Source organism: Leptinotarsa decemlineata, unplaced genomic scaffold (genome assembly GCF_025532065.1).
Source record: "Leptinotarsa decemlineata unplaced genomic scaffold, Ldec_3_MD MMD2_P_RNA_scaffold_12, whole genome shotgun sequence".
NCBI classification, from domain to species: Eukaryota; Metazoa; Arthropoda; class Insecta; order Coleoptera; family Chrysomelidae; genus Leptinotarsa; species Leptinotarsa decemlineata.
In genome coordinates, this window is record NW_027412526.1 from 9,891,946 (window position 1) to 9,919,381 (window position 27,436).

Genomic DNA, 27,436 nt, shown 5'->3' on the forward strand with positions numbered 1-27,436 from the left:
TCAATGATTTGATTGATTCTAGGAAATTTTATTATGAAAATAAATTCCAACAGTGGTGACCGTTCAATGGGAAATTTGATTGTTCACTTTTTTATATTTTTTCATAGATTCCACCAGGTTCAATTTTTGTCCTTTTTTCAATGTATGTAGTAAATCGTAGTTTATGTCGAAATCTTAATTGTTTTCCAACAGGTTGCATGCATAGATTGAATTAGTTTCCTTCAATTCAAAACTTCTTTTGTTTTCGGATATTCTTTCTTTGAAATTTCTGGATGTTCTTCCAATATAAACTTTTTGGCACGAGCCACATTGTAGCTTGCAGACCCCCATTTGTTGTCCTTGTCGATGTTGGAATAGGTATATTGTTTTTCATATGATATTAATTTTGTATGCTAGGTTGATGTTCTGTTCAGTTAGTAGTCTGCTCACCTTTTTTGATGACTTTCCTGTATATATCAGTGTTTTGAAAGTGTTAGTATTATCTTTTATGTGAGGGTATATTTGTTCAACGGCTTGTTTGAATAGGTTTTCGTGTCTGAATTTGAGTTGTTATTTACTGCCACCTGCTTTAATTTTTTTCTTTATTATTAGGTTGTTACAAAAGTTTGCAGGCGTGTTAGGCGTACACATTCTCGAACCATCACTCCACCCTTTCATAACTGTGTCGTGAGTGTCATACCAAGTTTCGTCCAAAGAGAAATTTTGCCGTTTTTCTTGTCTATATTTAGTTATCTGTTCTAAGTATATGTTACGCAATTCCGCTATTCTTCTGCTTTCCAAAACTGCTTGACGTTTGTTTATTATTTTAAATCTAAATCCTAGTTTCTTTATCCAATTCTGAAGAGTTTTGTCACAACAGCTCACGTTGTGGCCGGAAGTATTCAATTTCTTCCTTATGATTTTAGTTGTAGGAATCTCATTGCTTTTGTAACAGTCGCAGCTTATGGTTTCTTCAATGATTTTATTAGATGAACATCTGAAAGTTTCGGTAATCCTGTATCACATCGCGTCTCGCGTTTATAAGGTTTGTTTTTGACTACTTTACGTACAGTTGAGAAAGGAATTTCGATCAAATCTCATGTTGCTTGTAATAGTTTGTTTCCCTCGAAACCAAACTTGAGTTGTTTGTAGATTCTTATATACATTGAAATACAGGGCTTTTCATGATGAGCGTTAATTAGCCGTTTCTGACAAACTATTCAACGGATCAACCTGAAAATTTCACAGTATGCATAAATCAATATGACCTACACGCCTAAAATATTTCAGACGAAGCGGCGTTGTCGCTTCTACTATAAAGTAGCGGCTTCTTTGATTTTTCAAATGTAACACCCCGTATATAATATCATATTATGATTCATTATTACTTTGTCAACAAATTCATATACTATTTTCCTATACCTATCTATTACCGTTTAGAAGATATAAATTAATTTCGATATTTTTTTTACTAAACATGAACTTTTATAAATGCTGATAATCTTGAACTCTCTTGCACTTAAACGATCAAATTTGAAATGAAGTGGAGTGACACTATGAGGATCTTCACTCCAAATCATATTTTCATTTGCCTCATACAGGGTCTTCAAAAAATGCAGATACTTTGATCTCATGAAAAAATGAGTGGAACTCAATTTTTTGAAATGGAAAACCCTGTATATTTCAACATTTTTGAGCTCTACATCCAATTTTAGATTAACTTTGTTCAGATAATACTATTTCTATTTTGAACCGTTTTCGAGATAAACTGTTTCAAACGGAAACTGACGTGGTTTTCTTGCTCGTTTTTTTGAATTCATCACTTATTTTGGATATTCAACTTTTTTTTATACTTAGTAATATTTCTTTTTGATCCAGTTTTTAAACTGTCTCAGATCAGTCAATTCGAAATTGGTATGTACCTACCTTAGAAAAAGTTACAATTTGTATTCATTGAGGTATTGGTCTCTAACGTACAACAGTACACATTGATATTTTTTAATAGTGTGCTTTGGAAAAATAAATAAACCAATTATTTAACGTCAGACTTTCGTTGGTGGTTTTGACTGATTGTGATAGCTACCAATTATAAAAGAATAATGTCAAGATTAGGTTACAGTAATGAAGATTTCTTGAATTTATTAATAATTTATGGTGAGTGCAATAGAATTGCAAGTAGAACATGCCGAGTATTTCATGAAAGATATCCACAACTTCCGAAGCCGAATAATAATGTGATAAATCGACTACTAAAAAACTGTAGGTTGAATGGAACCTTCCGTCCAAAAATCATTCGTAAGAAGACTAAAGTGGATGATGATGACAATGGTAAAACAGTTTTGGGATACTTTCATGCATTTCCAAATGCTTCTCTGCACGAGGCTGAAAGGGAGATAGGTATACCCTACGTGACAATTTGTCGAATTCTTAATAAGCATAAATGGCATCCCTATAAGTTCTACTGTGTCCAACATTTGAAAGAGACTGATTTACCTCGTAGAGTGGAATTCTTTGAATGGGTACTTGTCAAGACTCAAGAGGATGAACATTTCCTTGACAATATCATATGGACAGATGAGGCCAAGTTAACAAGAAATGGAGTTTTCAACAGACACAACAGTCATTATTGGGCGCCAGAAAATCCCCATGTTGTCCGCCAAAGGGGTTTTCAAGAAAGATGACAATTCAATGTATTTTGTGCCATAAAGAATGAGTCAATTTTTTATATCGAGTTTTATGATGATAATTTGAATGCATGAAAATATGAAGATTAACTGAGGAATGAAATTAAAATGATTTTAAATAATAGACCAGGAAGAGAACGTGTATGGTACCACCCCATAATTCTCATTCAGTCAGCGAAGCTTTAACCGAAATCTTCGAAGACAGATGGATTGGTAATAATGGACCTTTTCGTTGGCCTCCTAGAACACCAGATGGCAATCCATTAGATTATTTCGTGTGGGGTTTCATTAAAAATATGGTTTACTCTACTCCAATAATAACAATGGAAGATATGAAATCGAGAGTTACAACTGTTTTCAATAGTTTGACTCCAGACTTGATCAAAAGCGCTACACATGACAATCTTTTGAAGAGATTACATGTTTGTTTAAATAGAGGTGGAGATGTGTTTGAACATATTCAGAAAAATACACTGACGACTAAATTAACTCATTAATTTATGGGTTTATTATTTTCAGTTCGTGTTTTAGCGTTAATAAAACTATTGTTTGAAGAGAAGTTTTATTCGATGGTTGAGGAGTATTTTAATAATTATCTTTTCATTGTATTATCTGTGACTAATTGAGAAACATCAAACAAAATCTGTTTTACAAAAATGAGTGATGAACAGGGAAACCATGTCAATTTCCGTTTGATTTCGAAAACGGTTTCGAAACGGTTTCGAAAACGGTTCAAAATAGAAATAGTATTATCTGAACAAAGTTAATCTAAAATTGGATGTAGAGCTCAAAAATGTTGAAATATACAGGGTGTTCCATTTGAAAAAATTGAGTTCCACTCATTTTTTCATGAGATCAAAGTATCTGCATTTTTTGAAGACCCTAAATGAGGCAAATGAAAATATGATTTGGAGTGAAGATCCTCATAGTATCACTCCACTCCATTTCAAATTTGATCGTTTTAGTGCAAGAAAGTTCAAGATTATCAGCATTTATAAAAGTTCATGTTTAGTAAAAAAAATATCGAAATTAATTTATATGTTCTAAACGGTAATAGATAGGTATAGGGAAATAGTATACGAATTTGTTGACAAAAAGATAATGAATCATAATATGATATTATATACGGGGTGTTCCGTTCGAAAAATCAAAGAAGCCGCTACTTTATAGTAGAAGCGACAACGCTGCTTCGTCTAAAATATTTTAAGCGTGTAGGTCATATTGACTTATGCATACTGTGGAATTTTCAGGTTGATCAGGTTGAATAGTTTGCCAGAAACGGCTAATTAACGCTCATCATGAAAAGCCCTGTATACTCTCTGTGTTTCAATATTCAAATGCATCCGAATCTTACTCAGTGGTATCACTTTTTCGCATTGTTCATCATCGCTATTGGAATCACTACACTGGAAAAAGTCTGCGTTGTTACACTCGTTACTACTATTAAAACTTATCCAAGGACGCAACGTTTCAAACAGATAACAAACATTTTAAGTAATTATAACTGCATCAATATCAAATTTCAACTCTCAGATCGCGATCGGTTCCTGAACTAAACACGACGGTTTTAACCATCCCTGAATTCCCCGATTTCTATTCGTCACCGTAACATGACTTCAAATTTAATTTTATGACTCTTCAGCCAATCATAAAACTCGGTTAGTAAAAATTATCCAATACAAACCGCCAACTATGCAGTCCACGTGGACTATTTCGCAGCCGGTTCATTTCTATATACAGTGCTAGTCAAAAGTCCCCTCCCCCCCTCGTATCTTTGGAACGGGTATACTTATAATAATGAAATTTGGAGGGTGGAAATAAACGGATGTAGGCTTCTTAACTGGTCATAACAGGTGACGCAATAGTCATAAATGACGTCACAAGGCCACCGTGACCAAAAATTTTAAATGGGACCCTATGGCAAGTGACAGCTCGTTTGAAAGGTATTGGAAATACCTATTCAGTCATACCAATTTTGTTTGGGTTTCGGCTGATTTTGATTGATAAATTGAAGAAATACGAAAATTATTGTTTCGCATTTAATTAATAAAGATTTTAAAGTACGCCTCTGGTTCATTGTCAAAAAGGTTGACGTGTTTGAATTATCTACTTGTCAAAAGTGTTTATACCTTGAAAATTTACCTAAGCTATTGTTTAACGAGACGTTTAAGTGTTTACATAGGCAAAATGGTACGTACTGTAGCCGACAAAGTAGCAGCTATCTTAATAATTGGTGAATGTAGAAACGATTTCCATGCAGCGGAACGACTGTTTAATGAGAGGTACCCCGATCGCCCTATATCGAGGGTTTATTTGAGGGAGCTTCTTCGGAAGTTTGAAGCATCAGGTAGTGTTCAAGATGCCAAACGATCTGGTCGACCAACAATTAGTGATGACAAAAAAATTGACATACTTGGAGAAATGGTAGTGAACCCTACTTCTTCCACAGCCCAAGTTGCGTCTATCTGTGAAGTCAGTCAAAGGACAGTACATAGGGTGTTGGCTAAAAACAAAAATCATCCATACAAATTAAAAATGGTGCACCAACTTTCAGATGATGACCCCGACCGAAGACTAGAATTCTGTGAAACTATGTCCGATAAAATGAACCAACAACCAGGCTACATACAGACAATTTGTTTTAGTGACGAAAGTACTTTCTTTCTCAATGGAAATGTTAACACTCAAAATGTGAGGTATTGGAGTGACACAAATCCTCACATCTTTCGTGAAAAACATACTCAATTTCCTGAAAAAGTAAATGTTTGGGCAGGTATTTTGGGAAACCACATAGTTGGGCCTCTTTTTCTCAATGCTAACTTAACCGGTGAATTGTATCTGGAGATGTTACAAACTGATATTGAGGCGTTAATTCTTGAAATTCTAGAAGATAATCGAGATGAATTCGACAACTTGGAAATAACGTTTCAACAAGATGGTGCTCCTGCACACTATTACGGTGCAGTAAGACGTTACCTAGATGAAGAATATCGTGGTAGATGGATTGGACGACGAGGTTCGATCGAATGGCCAGCTCGGTCACCGGACCTTACACCATTAGATTTTTTTCTATGGGGGTACTTGAAATCTAAGGTTTTCGCTACAGCACCTGAAAGTATTGCCATTCTGAAACAACGAATTGTTGAAGAATGTAGGGCAATTTCCGCTGACACACTGGGACGAGTACGACAAGAGTTTAGCAATAGGATGCATTACTGCCAGGAAGTAGATGGAGCACATTTTGAACACTTATTATAAGAACTGGTTCTTAAATCTTTATTAATTAAATGCGAAACAATAATTTTCGTATTTCTTCAATTTATCAATCAAAATCAGCCGAAACCCAAACAAAATTGGTATGACTGAATAGGTATTTTCAATACCTTTCAAACGAGCTGTCACTTGCCATAGGGTCCCATTTAAAATTTTTGGTCACAGTGGCCTTGTGACGCCATTTATGACTATTGCGTCACCTGTTATGACCAGTTAAGAAGCCTACATCCGTTTATTTCCACCCTCCAAATTTCATTATTAGAAGTATACCCGTTCAAAAGATACGAGGGGGGGAGGGGACTTTTGACTAGCACTGTATTGGGTTTTTTGGCCTTTGAGAGTACCGCCAACTTTAAATGTTTACAATATCGTTTCCTTCGACTATACCAAAAATTGTGTCGGCAGCAGCCGGCACTGATCAACAGTGCCTCTGTTAAAGAAATACTAATGAGTCTGTGGATGATGCTGTTGTAAGCTGCTAGTTTGAAAGGGGTGATTAGAATTATCGTTAATAGTTGTGTCTTAATGGGTTGGTTTGTGGTAAATTGCGAAATCGTGTGCTTGTCGTTAATTTTTGTGATTATCGCTATCAAATGGTTATCGAATTTTTTGTTTCAAGTCCTAATTTTGCTGAATGCTGTTCTTAAAACTACATTGTTTACAAGTGGCATAAACTTTTCACAGAAGGTCGAGAAGATGCGTATAACGACACTCGGCCCTGGACGCTACAGCACATCAATAACCTATGAAAATGTTATATTTATATAACACAAAAAGCTTTTTTTCTTCTTGTATTCATTAAATTTACTGGATTTATTTCTTTTTTGGTAATAGAGTTAGTTCAATTTCAAATTCTAAGAATGCTTCAAATACCGAAACATGCTAAAACTTTGTTTATTAGTTATTCGCTGAAAAACGGGTGTTTTGCTCGGCAAAGATGAAGCAAAATTCTATTTTCTGGACCATAAAATAGTGCGTGAAATTGCAAAACATTTTCTACGAACGACTTCATGGAAAACAAGTTTATTGTTCAACTGGAAGCAGACATACTTCTCAGAATACATTGGCAGTAAATAACGTCTGTTGGGAAGAAAAATGGATAAAAAATGATTCAAATGAATTCATAGAGTTGAAAAACGTATGTGAAGCGAATTTTCAAGATAGGTAGGTATTTATATATTTCGTAAAAGAAACTACGATTTGAGATACAAATAGGGAGAGAAAGAAAGGTTTTGACTTTTTACTTCTCCATCTTCAACCAAAATTAAAGGAATCTTTTATATATATATATATATATATATATATATATATATATATATATATATATATATATATATATATATATATATGCATGAGGATGGAGAAATAAAAAATCAAAACGTTTCTTATATACTATACCCCTTTCAATTTAAACAAGATTCGTATGCGTATTGCGTATTCGTATTGCAGCAGTTGTATCGCCAACAGCCTATGCAGGATTAACTTCTGTGAATAATCCTGCACTGACACCTGTCGGAAATAATCCAACGCCCTTCGTGGTATTAGCCAGGGGAGTAGTTGTTTTCTGAGAGGTGTCAATTCATTAACCTACTGTGTAGGGAGTTGAGACTGGCCTGAACGAATTTTTCTTACATAATTTGAAGATTCAAATAATCGAATGAATGCCATTACGTACTATCATGAGCAGATTTAACCAAGTCTTCATTTCATGAATGGAGTGCTTCAGATTGGTGGTGAAGAGGAACTGAGGATGACAGTATTCCGTGTAAGTGAAATTTTGCCCTTTTTCATATACTGTATTGTATATCAATCCTGTGAGTGATATCTGATTTGATTCCATGAAGAATGTTTGAAGAACAAATTGAAAAGGAAAACGTGTGTTTTGTACAATTTAATTTTCATATAAAAGTAGTTGCATTTGAAAGTTACTCATTTCCATGATTTAAATATCGTTGTGAAGAGTTCATTTCAACAGAATTGTTTTCTTCCTTTCTATGGACGATTTTCACATTTTTTGTATGAAAACGGAGAAGTAGAAAGCCATCGTGGGTCACCGAAAACGAAACAGATCTAATATCTTCAAAATACATGTTTTCTGAAAAATTTGCAAAAATACATCTATCATAACCTCAACTGTCAAACCTTCCCCCACCCCCCGTCACTATCACCCTAACAATTTGAATAGGGAAAGTGGACGTATGTGTGACAGATCATTAAAAAAGTATTTCACTAGTTCGGACTTCCATTGTCTAGAACTAGTGAAATTCATCATGAAACATTGTCAATCACCTTCAAACAAACATTAAAAAAGTTATTTTTCACAAGGAATTCGGCCATGTCAATTTTCACTACCTAACTTTCTATTTTGGCGCCCTCTTGCGGAAAAAACTGTTCCGTCTTCCAAATTATGATACTTCATTTGCAAGCTAATTTGACATAAGTTCGATGACAATGCATTATAGAATTATTCTAAGGAAAAAAACAAAATGGCGGCTCCACAATAGCGGACAAGATGTGATTTGATTCAAAATTGATAAGTGGTTTTCAGGATCGGAAATTATGATTTGTTTGATAAACAATATGGTGGCTCCAAGATGGAGGACGAAATTTGTAATTATGCTCCGATTCGAATCAAAATTAGTATGTGGGGATTTTCAGGGTTACCAAAATATGATTGTTTTGTCGATACAAAAAACAAGATGGCGGACGATATTTGTAATTGTGATTCGATTCGACTCACAATAGGCATATGGGGCAGTATGACTAAAAGAATTGATTAAATTGATAAAAAAGCTTTTATATAAATGCGCTAAAAATATAATTATATAGACTTTTTGATGTGTGACATAGGTTATTCTGTGCGTAACAGAATCAAAATTTTACCTAACAAGAATATCTATTTTGTACTCGTGTCAAGTTTTTCTTTTTCTTCTCATCGTATTTAATAATAATAATAAACGTCTTCATTACTACAGCCACACAAAAAAAATAACAATATTAAGTTCTTACCACATATTTAAAGTTATAGTGAAAGGTGAAGTTCAATTTTCGCAGCTATGCAAATAACTGCTGAATTGTTCTTCCACTTTTCATTCAATTTTATTCCATTCGTTTGAATCATCTCTGTTTAAAATCTGTTTTTTCGTTAATCAGCTGTCGCCCCCATACGAAGGAAGTTGAGAAACTTGTGCGAGCTAAGGACTAACGAGGTCTTACCTTTTAACGTGTGATTCCTAACACGGTTGCAGAATCATCCCAGCCTCAACTAGATAAATTCTCTCGAGAAAAATATCTGGTCGAGGCAGGAATCGAACTCACGGTCTTCCGATCGTGAGTCAGGCGCACTATCACCGCGGCCAATTCCATAAAGTCATGCTGAAAATCTGAACCCAAAATCTCCACAATCCAATTTTTAATCGAATCGGACCATAATTACAAATCTTGTCTGCCATTGTGGAGGCATTATCAAATTAGCTTGCGAATAAAGTATCATAATTTGGAAAACGGAACAGTTTTGTGCCGCAAGATGGCGCCAAAATGGAAAGTTAGGTAGCGAAAATTGACATGGCCAAATTCCTTAGGAAATTATCTTTTCAATGATGTATTACACTTACTACTTTTCCTATTCAAATTGTTTGGGTCATAGTGACCGAGGGGTGGAGGGAGAGGTATGACAGTTGAAGCCCTCCTTCGATTACAAATCGACTTGTTTTTGCATTTTTTCCAGAAAACGTATGTTTTGGAGATATTCGATCTGTTTCCTTTTTGGTGCCCCACCCTGTATGTTATAGGATTTGAAATAGAGGAACTTCATTTCAGAAAAAAATAATATTTTGAGCTGTTATGCTTTTTTTTCACTCGAAGTATTTCTACAAATTTCGTTATTATGTAAATTGTTGTTTATAGTGTAAATTAAGATGGAAGTAGAACGACCCCTGTTAAGCTAGCAAAAACACTTCCAATTTTTATATTCATTGAATTTGATTTTGTGCTCTATTCTACAATTTTTTGCTCTATTCCACAATTTTTTTGTTTTACATTTAACAAAGGTATCGTGGGTTCTGCTAGCTTAACGAAAAACACTTTTTTGAATCAGACAACGCCATTATTTTCTCATTTTAGGCTTCTATTACCCCTTATCGCCAACTTTCTATGACTTGTTTTTTTTTACTCTGTGGGTTACAATACAATACAACACATTTCCAAAAGACCTGCAAAGTACAAGTGTAGGAAAAAAAAGATGCTATAATTAAGTGACTAGAACAGAGGAAAATATTGATAAAAACAAAACAAAAAATCATACACAAAACAACCGTTTTGAATATTCTTACAAACAAAAAATGCCTTAATGGAATAAAAACATAAACTTGAAGTTGTCATAACTATTAATATTTTTTAGAACGGTTATTGCTAGTTGAATAGTTTAGAATAAGTACAGTACTATGTGAAACCAGCGTTAATCTGTGACTCGGGATTTCAAAGGAATTGATAAAGTATTGAATCGTAACGTGAAATTGAGAACTCTGATAGAGTCTCCCTGGCATGCAAAATAGTGTTCAAGATATATAAACATGGCAGTGTCAAAAAGTTAGCATTTATAAATAAATGGCGACAAGAATATTGTTCAGGTTTAAACGACATTGTTCTTATTATTCTTTTTTGTATCACGAAAACTTCCTTAGATCTAGTGATGTTTTCCTAACACAGCAACATTTGGAATAATGAAATTAATGCATGAATACTTTATATTGAAGTGAAATTGACAGATGAAACTTTTGAAATGGCGACTAGGCGCCATCTGGAAAAAAAATTAAATGGAAAAGGGGGTCTTGTGACAGACCATTTTGAAGCTCCTGACGAATACTTCACAACCCTAGAATATGAAGTCAATATCTTCACCTACTACAAAATGGCGGAACATTCAATAATTTCCTGAAGACAAACACATTCATATCGATATTTCTAGAAATATTCCTTTTTATCTGCCATATGGCGTCTCCAACAACCCGATAAGGTTTGTCGAGTTATTTTTTGTTTATAAAAACGACAAAAAATGTCAATACGACAATGAACATTAGTGTTCAGTTAGAATTTTCTCATTTAGTTTTCGGTTTTACCAGTAAAAAAGGTACCACGTCAACAATCTCCAAAATAGTCAATTCTCGTCCATTTGAAGAAAAAATTGAAGCGATTTTTATTTACGGTGCGACGCGTAACTTTCACGAAACCGAGAAGATTTTCAATGAACGTTTTTCGAATTGTCCTATCTGTAGAAAATATTTGAGGGAACTTGTATCCGAATTCACAACAACCGGTAGTGTACATAACAAAAAGCCCCCAGGCCATCCATCCATTCCGGAAGAACAGACAAGTAAGAAACTATTTGGATACTACTTTTCGCGGTTGTTGGATTGGCCGTCGAGGTCCTACGGAATGGCCAGCCCGCTTGCCAGATTTGACACCTTTGGACTATTTTTATAGGGCTATTTGAAGCAAAAGGTGTACGAAACTGAACCTGTTCCAATATTGGATATACGGCAGATAATAAATATTTGTAGAGATATTGACGTTACAGTGTTCGAAAATGTTCGGCGTGAAATATCGGATAGGCTGTTCATATGTCAAGAAGTTCAAGCCAACCATTTCGAGCATCTTCTCAAGCTTATTACCTCATATTACGTAGTTGAATGTCAATGTATTCAGGCAATTATTAAAAGTTCCGCCATTTTGTAGTAGTTGAAGATATTGACATATTCTATGGTTGTGAAGCATTTATCAGGAGCTTCAAAAAGATGTGTCACAAAACCCCCCTTTCCATTCAATTTTCCCCAGATGGCGTCTAGTCGCCATCTTGAAAGTCTCATATGTCATTTTCACTATTATGCATTAATTTCATTATCCCAAATTTTAATTTTTTGAGTTGATTCGTTCAAAAAATAAAAGGGGGGGTATTATAGAAAATCATTGTAAATTGAGAATTTTAGGCTCATTTTGGTCTCCTATGACACTCCATCACCGACATTTCATAAGTTGTTTTGAAAAAATCAGTGAGTTCTGCAAGTTTTACTGATAAGCTTGCAAAACCAAATCAAAAGCCTTCACTTTTTGTGAAATTTTACCTTACAATAATTTTAGGCTCCTTTATTACGATACTGAACATTTTTACTTCTCGTTTGAATTGAATATTTGAGTAAATACCTCAGACACACATGGAAAGTCGGTGATGGATGGGAACAGAAGTCTAAAATTCCCAATATTTTTCATCTCTTCCACATTTCTAGAACACTTTCAAACAACTAGTCCCCTTTCTACCGTGTGTGTGTCTGGGGTAATCTCCCAAATATTCAATTCAATCAGTAAATTGTTCAACATCGTAATGAAGGAGCCTAAAACGTTTGCCTTCACCAAAAAGTGAAGGACTTCGATTTGGCTTAACGGAAAAGCTAGCAGAACCCACTTTTTTTAAGCAACACATCGAAAGTCGACGATTGGGGATCATAGGAGCCTAAAATTCTCAATACATTTCTTTCGTACCCATAGTTGAAGAATATTTTTGAAAACTTATTTTTAGTTTTGTCGCGTGTGCCTAATCATTCAAATCAAACAAGATGTGAAAAAATGTTCAATATCCTGATGAAGGAGCCTAAAATGAGCCTAAAAGTATTGAAAGTTCAAATTTCCCAAAAAGTGAAAAATTTCGACTTAGTTCTGCCAACTTTACGGTAAAGCTAGTAGAACCCCTATATTAAAAAAAAATAAATCATAGAAAGTCAGCTGTAGGGGACAATGGGAGCCTAAAATGTGCTTGTCTAATTGAGGAAAATGTTAAGCTAATAAAACCCACAATAAATTCGTTAAATGAAGATCAAAATATTCTGAAATAGGGTAAAAATATAGCCTTAAATTAAGGGCTGAAAATAAATACAAAAATTGAAAGTTTTTCCGCTAGCTTACAGCGGACACTCTAGTTTTGATGGTTTAATTTTCAATTCTGGCGTATTATAAGCTATCATTCTTACATTTTTCATTTCTTGTACCATATTCACTTTTTCACTATTTTGGTATGGAGGGCTTGAATTCATGGTTGAACTGATGTCTCTCTGTGATTAAATGAGTGGCATATAGGGAATTTATTTTCCCATTCTGGAAACGATTTCTGTGTTCCATTATGCGCGTTTTGAACGTTCTTCCAGTATGACATATATAAAATATCGGACATGACCCACATGATAATGTATACACTCCCGATTTTTCTAAAACTGAACTTATATCTTTGTTATTCTTAATGTGCATGCCTAACTTCTTGTTGGTTTTGAAAGCAATATTTACACCTTTGTTGTGCAGAAAATTTGAAATATACGTAGTGGTTTGGCCTAAGTAGGTTGAAGTTCTAAAACTTTTACCTTCATCTTTTCGAATTGGGTAAACTTCCTTCAAAGCTTGGCTGTATACATTTTTTGACAAAAGAGAATGTATTAGACTGCTATCGTAATCATTGTTGACGGCTATTTATTTTTATTATGTTCAATTCTTTATTGAAATTCACATCTGACAAGGGAGCAATTGTCAGTCTGTGGATCATACTGTTGAATGCTGCTACTTTGTGATAATATGGATGGGTGGACGAATTATGAATGATACATTGAAAAATCATGTTCATTGTTAACTTTCGTTATTGTCAAGTCCAAAAAATTTATCGAGTCGTCCTTTTCCATCTCCATGGTGAATGTGATAGAAAAGTGGAGAGAATTGATGAAATTCAAGAACTTAGTCAATTGTCTGTTCATTACTGTGAAACATACCAGGATATCATCTACATATCTATACCAATACACGAAACTTCTTACCAGTGGGTTACTGTGTATTTTGCGATCCAAATCGTCCATGAAAATTTCTGCCAGAACTAAGTGGATTTCCCATTATGAGACTTTTGCATGATGAGTAAAAACTTTCACTGAATTGGAAGCAATTCTGTGACAAACCGTAAACGAGTCTAATATTTCCTGTTTCACTACAGGATTGATAGACCTTTCGTCCAATAAGTTCCCTACCAGAGTAATCGTTTCATTCTGAGGAATACTGGGAAACATATTCTTTACATTGAATGAAATCAATATGGCATTATTCGGGAGTGTAATATCTTGAATTTCATTGATCAAATGGTATGAATTCCTCAATTATATAGTTCTATTAGAACGAAAATTTCGCAGGATTGGACAGAAAGGTGGCAAAAGCAAACCACAAATAAATTATTCAAAGTGAATCCGGAATTGATCAAACAGAACTACTCATACTTAACCAGAAGAGATCAAATCACAATTACTCGTTTGAGGATCGGTCACACCAGAATAACACATGAACATTTATTCAAGAAACAAACTCCCAAATTATGTGAATTTTGCAATACACCATTGACAGTGGAACACATCATATGTCTCTGCCCCTACTACAATGAAGAACGAAAACTAATGAACATCAGTGAGAACATAAAACTTACTTTGAATAACAATGTGGAGAAAATTATACAATTTATAAAGAAAATTAATGTATACAATCAAATATGAAGTTCGTATATATGTGTGTATATATCTATTATAACTTGCAATGTACCTCACTAATAACCCTCTGTGGTTGGTGCGGTTCTTGCTTTAATAAAAAAAAATCTTCAAACTGAATTTTGATTTGAAATTGCTGTGGTTTTGAATAATTGCAATGAATTTTTTGTATATTTTAACTGAAGGACTGATTCATCCATGACACAATGAATAATTTTCAACGTTTTCTTTACTTCTTTCTGACTTCTTGAATTTCATCAATTCTCTCCACCCTTCTATCATATTCACCATGGAGATGAAAATGGACGACTCTATAAATTTTTTGGATTTAACTTGAATTTTTCAATTTATCGTAAACCAGCACATATAGATATTATCATTCATAATTCGTCCATCGACCCGTATCAGCAAATAGTAGCAACATTCAACAGTATGATCCACAGACTGATAAATGTTCCCTTGTCAGATGCGAATTTCAATAAAGAACTGAACATTATAAAACAAATAGCCATCAACAATGATTACAATAGCAGTCTAATACATTCTCTATTATCAGAAAAGTTATACAGACAAGCTTTGAAGAAAGTTCACCAATTCGAAGAGATGAGGATAAAAGTTATAGAACCTTAACCAACTCAGGCCAACCCATTACGTATATTTCAAATTTTCTGCATAATAAAGGTGTAAATATTGCTTTCAACTTGGGCATCACATTAAGAATGACAAAGATAAAAGTTCAGTTTCAGAAAAATCAGGAGTGCATAAATTATCATGTGGGTCATGTCCGATGTTTTATATAGGTCAAACTGGAAGAACATTCAAAACCCGCATGAAGGAACACAGAAATAGTAGGCAAATAAGTAGGTAATATGTTACAGTATAAAATAGTTATAATTTAGAAGTAACTTTTCATTTTACGCTTGAGGAGGCTATTGTATAGCGAAACACGTGTCGCCTCTTTTTGAAAATCATACAATAAACGGTATTATTAAGTGTTAGTATAATTTATGTTTTACCTTATATCAGCCGAGTTTTTGCAATTTTCAATTTTAGTGAAAATTACAATGTCATGGTTTTCAATGGTTTTTTAATAATTATTTTTATTTATTTATTCACATAAAACAAAACGATCACTTTTATACAATTACATAATTAAAAATAATTGAAAACAACTTTTTGATTCAAAAGGAAGTTATTTACTAACGTGAGAAGAGTATAAGGAAAACTTCTGAAGAAAAAAAAGCAATTAATTTCAAAGCAAACTATTTATGAAGATCATGCAAAAAAGTTACTTTCAGACAGGAACTGGAAAAAAACCCTCTCAAAACAACTATAATCCTTTCATATAAACACTGAATTACATGAAAAATTAGTGCCGAAGAGGCAATAAAACACGTGTTTTATTCGGAAACATCGATGTCCGTCATTGAGGATGACAGTGTTCTCTGTGTTCTTTCAGATACCTACTAATTATTTGTTTTTCATGATATTCAGTGGAAATGTACCTTTTCACGATTTTGATATTCTGTATTTTTTTAATCGACATATTCAGTATTACCATTTCATGTTGATGTTAAAGCTGAAAAAAACCCATTTACAGTTTGATATATCCATGCGCAGAAAACATATGGTATTTTTTTTGTTAAATAATATAGTTTCAGATGGTGTGAGGAAAAATTAAATTTGTTAAAAAATACAAACTATTGAAAAATAATGTTTGTTGTTTTGGGAAAACAGTTGAATGTAACAGGTTACAAAACAAATTCTAACTCCCATTGTCCAAAACGATTCAAAATCTATGGAAGAACAAATGAAATGAATATTCGGTGGAGTTAATTGAAACATAAATAATGCCAAAAAAACAAGAAAAATTAACCAAAATCATTATAACCTGAAATTAAAATGAATTAAAATAAATAGGTTCAACAATAAGTGAAACGTCATTACATACAAACAATTATTTTCAAAAGTATTTAATTTTTTTGTAGATTACCATTTGAGTTTAGTTCATAATCTTTAATACATTTTTTATTCCAAATTATTTTTAATGAGTATAATTACTAAATAACTTCCATTATAACATTATATATTCCATAAATGTCACTGAAATCTGATGAATCAATTTTTATATATTAAAAAATATTGCAGTTATATCATTTTTCCAACCTTGACTATTTGAAACCTAATAATTAATACTCGAAAAACAAATTACTTTGAATGTTTTTTGAACAATCTTATATTGCAACGATATTATTATTCTTTGATTTGAAAGATATGACTCGAACTAATAATACCACCGTTCTTAGTATGTACATGGGTATTTTAGTCTGAAAAATTTTTATTCAATTTCTAATTAAAATGTTATACTAAATATTTTCATTAAAAACATCACAACATGGTTGGATCTCAAAAAGGTGAGTTTTCACCAAATATCGTGAAAAACAAATTATTTTTGTTAAGAAAAAAATAAAAACCAGAGAAAATTTCAGTTTTAGTGGAAAATGTTTCACACAAAAGTTGTAGATCTTTATATTTCCTATAATTATTGTAATAAACTTTTCCCAATAGTAGGTTTATTTTCGGTGGAAATCATGAAAAATTATCACCCCATTTATAATATAGTAATACACTTAAATTTATTTTTTTTTCATTATGAGTATTTTCTTCATTGCTATTTTCATTTTGTGATTAATTTCTTTTTATTAGAAAAAAACGTTTAAGGAAGTCATGATGTATTATAAGTTTCTTGAAATTTGGCAACATAATTTTCTTTTCTCGACTTCCAACTTTTTATGATATTGTCAACAAATAATAATAATAACAACACTAAAGAGACGATACGACATTCCAAAAATAGAGCCAATTTATTGATGATATAAAAGTATTTATTTTGTGAAAAAATATGGAATGGGTGAATAAAGGTCGGCGAATGAAATCGTGAAAATGAGGTGCCACTTTGAGAATTTTCAGTACCAGAAATGATTTACCTACTGAAATAGTCGATATTTCAACAATTTCTTCAAAGGAGTAGTCTTTAAACAGTTTTGACAAAACAATTCACAGAAAAATCTTTTACAAGTTATTTCCAATTTACAAGGACAATAATAAAGAATAAACGTTATACAAAAATGAATGGAGATACGTATTATTATTATAGCTGATTTAATAAAATAATTAAAAAAAAAGCTGCTTGTCTCTGAGTAGTTTTATTAATAATCTTTGTTTCTCATTCGACGTTAAAAACTGTCAAAATCATGAAATTTCAATTATATTTTTGGTAAAGGTTTTGGCTTTCTACTTCTCAATCTATATACAAAAAATGTGGGGATATTCCAAAGAAAGAAACTAATTGATTTAAAAATGAAATGATCATGAAATGATGATGAAATGATTATGCAAAGAAGTAACTCTCAGACACAAACTGGAAAAAAAATCCCTCTCGAAACAGATACTTTTATATGAACATTGAATTATACAAAAACACTTTTTTTATTCAATTTCTACTCCGAACATTCGTTATGGAATTGAATCGGATATCATTCACAGGATTACTACACAATATAGTATAAGAAACAAGTAACATTTTAATAAATTGGTTGATGTAGCCGTTACTACGTGGTAGGAGATTATCATGAAAAATGAGAATTGAAACTTTTCATTTTTTTTAACAGTTGTTCGTAACTATCGATAGTTACAAATAAAAGTGGTAAAAAACATAAAGAGTTTCAATTCTCATTTTCAAGATGAAATTTCAGTCTCATGAAACACTGTAATTCTCATTAGTGGACATCGATGTTTCGGAATGAGACCACATGCCTTTTTGCCTCTTCAGCACAATACAAACAAGTGACTATAAAGACTACACATTCTATATTTATAATAGATAACAAAACAATTATTTTAGGAAGTGGGATTTTACATCTGACAATTTGCAACTAAATATATCTAAATTATCACTAACAGAGTTTGTCACTTTACACACGATATCGAAGAATTCTCCAGAACATTTGTGCGAGATTTTTTTATAAAGAAAGTACTCGGGTGTCTGGAACAGATTCTAGGAATGCAAATATTAAACTTTTCCAGTAATGTTGGGCAGTCAACTATGCTATAACATTCACGCCTTTTTTCGAGACTGAAAAAGTTATGCTTTTGTAGCATTTCAGATTGGGTTGTTCCTAATGGAGGATGAACTCCATCAGTTTTTAGGCTTAGCAGTTTTAAAAATCGTCGTTAAATTGCTTCTATTCTATCAATATGATATTGATAAAAGTGGCTCCACACAACTGACGCGTATTCTAACTTTAATCTTATGAAAGCATCGAATAGAGTTTTTAAGGTCGAAGTTTTTTTGAAATCACCACTGTTACGTGCAATTAATAACATAACAAAATGAGGCATTCAATTCATTCATAAAATTATGACTATATATCACAACTGAGTTAAATCTACTCATGTCATCGATTACAGTACGATATGATATTCATTTGCGTATTTTAGGGGAGAATTCATGAATAAATCGAGTGCTACATCTTGTAATGTTATCCAGATTTGTGCTAAAGAGGCAAATGTCTTATTTTGAAACATCTGATGTACGCCACTGAGGTCTTTTTCTTCCAGTTTATGTTTGAAAGTTACTTCTGTGTGAACTACATATCTTTGCATCAAGTTTATTTTGATATGAATTGCTTTCTTCCTTTCATGTGAAGATGGCCACATTTTTCTGTTGAAGATGTAGAAGTAGAAAGCCAAAAGCTTTCACAAAATTTAAGCTCTCGAATGTATTCAATTCTGTATTCATGCTTCAATATAGGTACATTTATGTGAAATCTGATCGACAATTAAAACTCTTTCAAAATTAAATGTAAGGTAATTGAAATTTCGATCAAGATTTTTTATTTTGAACAAAAGTATTTTTTTGTGGAGGTTATCAGTTTCTCATCGACTTTTCTGAAATTTTTGAAAGGCTTTGAATTTACGCAGTTACCGATCGAAGTTAACTGAAAAGTTTGCTTCTTTAGGTACATCTCTATGTTTTCTAATATTTTGTTTAATTACCTATTTGTAATTTACTTTCAGAACGCACGGTACAAAGGAATGAAGTCCTAACATTTCATTATTCATCCTGAAAACCACGTTCCATATAACCATATATAAAGAATATTTCAGTTGCCCTTGAATTTAAAAACTTTTTATAGCTTCCTCCATGAAAAAAGTCACCTATTTTATTTGTTCTAGACGCAATAAATTCCAACAAACAGCTAAAACTCACCTTCACCGCCGCAGACTCCGCTGAGAAATTGACCACCAACGCTGCCGCAAGGGCCATCAAGAAAACTTTGGTCGCGAGAGACATTTTTTACGAAACACCAATACGAGTTTTTCCACAGAACTTTAAGATCGTTTTTACTCTTACGGATCGTACGCCGTTGATTTGAATATACCACTAATTGAGACAGGAGACAGGAACCAAAGATTCTTCACATGCTTTTATACCGTGTTGGAATAAATGCGCGCGCAAATCAATCGGAAACTTTGGCAAAAGACAATACAAAAACAATCGTACTGTTACTTGTGATAAACGTGAGATTTTTTCTCGGTGGAAAACAGAAGGAGACGAGCTGGGCACCAGTTGCCATAGGCGTGCGAAGTATTTTTAGGCGGGAAGCTGATGGCAATGCTGCCTTCTCAAAACAATTTGAGTTATCAATGAATATAGCAGTAGTAGTAGTGATAAGTTTATTATGTACCGTATGGTTCAAAAACTAATGAATTCTTTGATGGGTTTTTGTATTCGAACCGTTTATTGGTCACCTACTGATAATAAAACAACAAAGTGGGAACCATGCAATAAATTTTGATGTGCCTTTTTTTATTTTTGACGATATATGTTGAAAACTAAGCAAAACTTCATTTGGGAAGTTCATTTTGATCGAAAATAGTGATGCACTGCTTCGAAAACGTCATTTAAATGTGAGAGAATGACAAATGAAAACCTGCTACTACAGAAAATGTTTATTTCATTCTGTGTAGTAAGTCAACTCACCCTTCACCTATTTGCGGCCGGTAAATCGGACATTACGATCCTGATATCGTAATGTGTTGCCTAGCAACACTTTTTGTTTTTGAAAACAATGACGTTTCAGTTTCGACTTTTGATCAGTTCTCACTCAACATTCGACAAGAAACTTTACTAAAATGTATACAGAGTGAGCCAAGTAGTTGTTTTCCGGCAAGTATTTACCAGAACCTACTTTGTAGGTAGTTGGGAGAGATGAATATTTACAGATTTAATTTCGAAATATTTATTTTCTTTCATCAATATGGCAAAAATAGTGTACATAGCTTGTACAGAGTGGACCAAAATGAACACTTTTAAAGGGAAACTCCCGTTTTCAAACTTGATAGATGAAAACTGATGGCTATATCTGAGGGTCAAATTTTATGACAAACTTATTGGTGAAAACAACATATCGATATATATCATCGTTTCATAGTTGCAGCATGTCTTTCAATAATGTGCATTTTTTTATGAGACATCCTATAAATTTCTACATATTTCAATTGAGCTTAAAATTACTTTTTCAAAAAATGTAGCACACTTGATGTTTTGCTAGAGTCATCTTTGAAATACAGAGCTTTAAGATTTTTTCATGTAGACTTTGAAACGCACACTTTGATCAAGTAGGCTTTGAACGACGCGATGATAAAACAGAAAGAAATTATTCAGTAATAGCTATCAAAAGTTGAGAAAGCTTTTCATGCCAGTAATTACCACGCATAGTTTTAATAAAACTGATAACAATTTATACTATATTTACTACTTATAAATGAAACTTCTTCTACACACAGGCAACACCTTTTCTGAACGTTTTTTGCCGAATTAATTAGTTCAATAGGAGTGAGAGAAGCAAAACTTTGCATCAGTGCCTTTTCCAATTCGTATCTCAAATTGATCGGCAATCTAAAAATAAGATCTTTCAACCTTCCCCATAGGTAAAAGTCCATTGGCGTTAGGTCCGGTGACCTGGCCGGCCAACGGTTGGGTCCTTGGTTGGCTGTCTAATTATTACCAAAATTTGCAGCGAAAAATTGGTGACAATTACAGTGCTATGAGGCGAAGCCCCGACTTGTTGAAAATATTTTTTTTGAGCTCCATTAGTGACAATTCACCAACAAGGAGAATACCTCTGAGATGTGAGAGTGCCATTATAAATGAACGGGCTGATAATTCTACCCCTGAAAACACCTGCCCATACACTAAATCCAAATTTTTCTGGAATTCTCTGTTCCACAATAGAATGGGGATTTTGTTGTGCCCAAGTATAAGAATTGTTGCGTTGGAAATGCCGGCACTGCTCACATAAGCTTCATCTGTCCAAATACCATTTAACGAAAAATCACGTACTTGGTTACAACTTTTCAGGACCCACTGGCAAAAAGCCATGCGGCATTCAGAAACTCCTGGTCTGAGTTGACGAACTCTTCTGGTCCTGTATGGCTTGAATTTAAGTGCTCCGGAAATGTTTTCATAGAAACAAAAAAAAATTGACAGGAAAAAAGTTATAGCAACTGTTCCAAAATGCGGATTTTCGAAAAACATGCTATTGTAATACCTAGCGAAAGCTATGTATGGTAATATACATTCTAACTTCTGGAAGAGACAGATTTCTTCAATTCAGAATTTTTTAAACGCCGGATCTGTCTCTCATACAATGTGAAATTATGGCAAGATCAAGAGTGTTTATATAAACACTATTTATCGGCGTGTTTTGAAAAGATGCACAGTAAGATATATTTGTCACGCAGCTGAAAACTGCTCAGGATCAGTATCCCAACCTTGAAATCGTGAGTTTTATCAATTCAGCGAAATAGGTTTTCTGGAGACCTCCGTCGCACGTAGGCGACTGTTAAAAAAACCGTTTGAGAAACGGGAGGGGGCGAGAACGGGAGGGGGCGAGGAATCCATGATTTCTTCCTGGCTTTTTGAAAGGCGTAAAATACAGAGAGTTCTGGGAGCTCTTTGCATGAGGCAATTTGCGTGAATTTTGAGGAGGGTTCGAAAATTTGAAGTTTGAAGGGTTCTCTCGACGGTCGGTCAAGGGCGGTATTTTGTTTTGAGAGATAGTTTTCCTGGGTTGAATCTTTTTTTTTTTTATTTTGAAAAACAGGCGGTTATCGCGATTTTGGATAGTCTTTTATTCTGACATAGGAATAAGAAAGCGTGTAAGGTTCGAGTGGACAGAGTGGACCTGATAAATAATTGCGTCATAGTTATTTAGCGGTCAGAAATCATCGGCCAAGCTAGAGTATTTCGTCACTCTCGTGTAGCGAAGACACTAACATTGAGTTTTATTTTCAAGATTTATGGGTATTTCCTTTAATTTTTGGGTGTTTTTCTTTGTCTATTTTGTTATATTTTTTCTTTATTTTCTTTATTATTGAATATAGTACCTTTTGAAGATTTTAAGCAGGCTTTTTTTTAAATCTACCATAGTATAACCCCTTGGAAGGAAGTGTCTGCGAATTCTTAAAATCTTTCTCTCCGCAACTGAAGACTTCCTTTTCGTGCAGGAGGCCGAATTCAAGCCTTTTTCGGAATTCCCCAACATCCAAAATTTGATGTGGAGAAATCGCATCTGGTGACAGCAACTGCCAAAAAAATAATTAAAAATAAATAAATAAATTCTACGTTACTACACAATAATATAACTATGAAAAAATGATAGATATCGATATGCGGTTTTCACGAATAAGTTTGTCATAAAATTTGACCCTCAGACACAGTCATCAGTTATCATCTACATAGTTTGAAAACAGAACTTTCCTTTTAATAGTGTCCAATTTGGCCCACTCTATACAGGCTATGTAGGTACACTATTTTTGCCATATTGACAAAAGAAAATAAATATTTCGAAATAATATCTCGAAATATTTATCTCTCCCAACTACCTACACCGTAGGTTCAAGTAAATGCCTGCCCGAAAATAACTACTTCCTCGGCCAGTTCCACGTTGGATATTGACTTATATCCGACAGACATTTATGCAAGTTATCTCACAGATGTTAGTCTCGCAGATCTTTCTTGTTCATCCAGAAGCAGAACCATGCTGAAATTATTCGAGTAGATCACCTACAGACCGGTTTCGAGGTATTACCTCTCATCGGTGCAGGAAAGATCCGACACAAACTCCTGTGGCTGGGACTCGATTAATTTCAACACAGCTCGACTGCATGTATGTAACCTTCGTCTCAGAGATAGATTGTTAACTAGTGACAGCTTCATTTCGTGAACAAAGCCCCAAGTGGGGAAGAAACACCCCATGTACCGATACTATATCAGAAATCAAAAACGTGTCTAAATGAATATTTCGAAATAAAATCTCGACACTACCTACACAGTAGGTTCAGACAAATGCCGGCCTGAAAACAACTACTGCCCCGGCTAATACCATGCTGGATACTGAATTGACGAACACTAAAATTATAATCATAACCGTATATAATTATTTGACTGTCATAATTCGCCTCCAGATATGAGAATATGTATATTCTCATGAAGAGAATTGTATTTCGAACAGCTCCTTAGAAATAGACCGTACTTGGCTAGCCATCTTGAAGGAAAGTTTGGATAGTGGCGAATGGCCACAGACTTATATCGGAGAGCACCTTGTATTACATCGAATGTTTCAGTTGTCAATCAACAACATTGACGTAATTTCATATTTCAAAACTCCTTTGACATCTGTCGAAGAAGTTGAGAAATGAATAATCAAAAGGAATAGCTGCAAATATTTCTGAAGAAAGAGGCAGCTTTTGGCCTCCGTAATGTAAAGATAAGTACTGTAATATTTCTTAACAATTTTTTTTTGATAGGCAAAATGGGGAATGTTCCTCCTGGCGAAAATCAAGTAGTTTTCGTAAAAGAGCTCTAAAACAACGCATTTTAAACTTATCATTTCAACCTTTTTCTTTAAATACTTAAAAAAGAGGTATGAAATAATGCATTCAACATTTAAAGGGATTCGTTTCTATTTCACCATTTGACAACATCGGTTATAGATAATAAAAGATAATAATGAATCTGTTACCTGTATGAGACAAACAAAGATGACATATTTCAGAGGCGTGCGGTTCTGTTTACTTATTTTCCGAGTTCCGAGACATTCTGTGACATATAACATTTTGTGCACCTAACCTATCTTCCTCTATATAAATAAATAACAAAACAACTGTTGTTTATGTGGGTTGTGGAGGTGGTATTGAACTTTGAATTATATTTTGCCTCAAATGTTGATTTATAAAGATAATTTTCCTTTTTTAAAGTAGAATATCTAAGTACGTATAAATTACTTCAACTTGATATAGGCGCTGTTGACAATATGTGAATTAGAAACAAATCACTTTGAAAATTAAAACCCAACATTTGAAACATCAATTTGAATACTTTTCGAAGTGAATTTGAAAAACTCATGAATTAAACTCAACTTTATTTTGTTCAAACTTGCATTTGCTCTAATAACCCAAATTGAGGAACATTCCCCATTGTTAAATACGACAAGTTACTGATAAATAGGACATTTTTCTTTGTGAAAAATACTTTGATTTCACACAGTAACTTATCGGGGTAAACTAAAAAGTTTGCCCTTTCTACACTTGAATAAAGTTCTCCATTATAATTTTTATATTTTTCAGATTGTGGAAGGTAAAAAATACCAAAAAAAGGTCGATGAAAAACTGATTTTTCTCCAAAAAAATTACTTTTGTTGAATCTTCAAATATCAAATGCATTTAGTTAATCAAATCATCAAAAAACGCAACTCGAAAATCCGATTTAATTCCTCAAATTCTTATAGGTATATTATATGTTGCTGTTTTAATAAAAGTAATTTTTGTGGTGTATGATAGGAATGAAGAGTATAATAGGGATTAAAAATTAACAATAACATACTCTTCATTTCATTTTTTGAGTGTTAACGGCATCGACTGCTAAGCTCATTAGCCTCGCATTCTGGGTAATTCACATTAATAACTCCCCGAACCATTCGCAGTGCGTCAGCCATGTTACATTGCAGAATCTCCCAAATCCCCTTTATTGATTTATTAAACTATAGAGTTGTAGTATAATTCCCTCTTTAAGCATCTTTGAACCCGTACTAGTATCGGACTTTTAATTAATCAACCAATGACTCGTGATTAGTTCAATATTGGAATATTAACAAAATTTTGAACTTGTCGACAACTGTGGCACCTGAGTAGGATGTATGATAATATGTAAATTCGATTGAATGAAAAAATCAATATTAATCGATTCACCAAATTCTAAGTAGGCAAAATAAAGACCAGTTGGAATTAAAAAAAAACAACGACACGCGGTGTTCCCAAGCGGTCACCCATCCAAGTACTAACCGCGCCCGACGTTTCTTGGCTTCAGTGATCGGACGAGAACTGGCACTTTTCAACGTGGTATGGCCGTTGCATGTATTCGTAGCGTTCTTCAGAGTACAATTCGAAATAAGCGAGTACTAATTTTAGTTAACAAAATCCAGACACTTTTTAAAACTAACAATGGAAAAGTAAATACAATCTGTAGTTGGCAGGCACTTTACATTCTTGTACTGAATTCATGCGTACCTAATATAATATTTTTTTCAATAAAATACAATCTATACCTATGTGGATTGTTGAAAAAATAAAGTGAATATTGAAATTTCGCGGTCGATCGACATCGATTCAGCTAACTCTGATTAGATAAAATAAAGATCAGTCAATATAAAAATTGTTTCATTTTGAAATAAAAATAAAACAACGACACGCGGTGTTCCCAAGCGGTCACCCATCCAAGTACTAAAGGCTTTGGCACACAGAACGCGGTCTGTCGCGGCGGGCTGCGATACTGGAACGCGGCGGGAAAGCGATAATTCTATATTACACGAAAGTATATTATAATAGTCACACTGATGGCGGTTAATCGCGGCGGTCTAGTTTAGATCGCGACGACGAGCGATACACTTGTACAAATTTACAGTTTTTCGCGCGATACTGAATTGTTCATAGAAACTGTTAGAAGTTATGTGTTCCTGTATGACCATACACATGCATAATTTAAGAATATGTTAAAAAAAAGTGAAGCATGGAACGAAATAGCAAAAACGCTAGGGATGACGGGTAAGTACCATGGCTGTATATTCTTTGGTCCTATTTTTTGTAATAATATAATTGTGCAAGCAGCATGCTGCTTTCACAATCCAGTCAGCAGTTTGAGCATCAGTTACTATGGCTCTTAGGAAAACTCGCCACCTCATGGCCAATATGCCGAATGCATTTTCGACTACACGACGCGCTCGGCTGAGCTGTGAATTAATTTTTTTCTTTTTTGCGTTATTAATAACTCCAGTTTTTGGGTACGGTCTCATCAAATAAGTTTGCAGTGCAAATCCTTCGTCTCCTACAAATACATGCGGTACTGGGTCCTCTCTTCCTGGAAGTGGTTTCGGGGCTAAAATAGTTTTATTTTCAATATACTGTTGGTAAAAAGCTGAGTTTTCAAAGATAGCGCTATCACTGTGACGCCCATAATTGCCAATATCCACTACCACAAATTTGTAATATGGGTCAACGATAGCAAGGAGAACTATGGAGAAATAATTTTTGTAACAAAAATAGGCTGAGCCACTACGACGAGGACATTTCAACTTAATATGCTTTCCGTCTATGCTTCCAAGGCAGTTTGGGAAGCCCCAAAGTTCCAAAAAATCCTCAACAGATTGTACCCACATCTGTCTGGTGGGTGATGGCAAATAAATTGGCTGTAGGGTTTTCCATATTTCTTGGCAGGCATTTCTCACAATTTTGGAAACAGTTGATCGTCCCACTCGATAAGAAAAAGCGATAGTCTGATGGCTGTCACCTGTCGCCAAATATCTGAAAAGAAAAAGAAAAATG

General features: G+C 33.8%; 1 protein-coding gene, 1 long non-coding RNA gene and 1 pseudogene across 2 annotated transcripts in view; 1 reads left to right on the forward strand and 2 right to left on the reverse strand.

Annotated features, from left to right (window-relative positions):
* The window catches only part of LOC141481735 (uncharacterized), a 57,624-nt gene extending 37,646 nt beyond the window's left edge, over positions 1–19,978 (reverse strand). The window contains exon 1 of the mRNA XM_074173807.1: positions 19,764–19,978. Coding sequence (XP_074029908.1) covers positions 19,764–19,847 — 84 coding nt within the window. The 5' untranslated portion in view covers positions 19,848–19,978. The remainder of the gene's footprint in view (positions 1–19,763) is intronic.
* LOC141481737 (uncharacterized) lies at positions 7,394–19,915 on the forward strand. Its single transcript, XR_012465137.1, has 2 exons — positions 7,394–7,701; positions 19,730–19,915. It is a non-coding gene; the product is annotated as an uncharacterized lncRNA (long non-coding RNA).
* Positions 19,979–25,851: 5,873 nt separating the features above from the next.
* Positions 25,852–25,971, reverse strand: LOC111511109 (5S ribosomal RNA; annotated as a pseudogene).
* Positions 25,972–27,436: the final 1,465 nt, after the last annotated feature.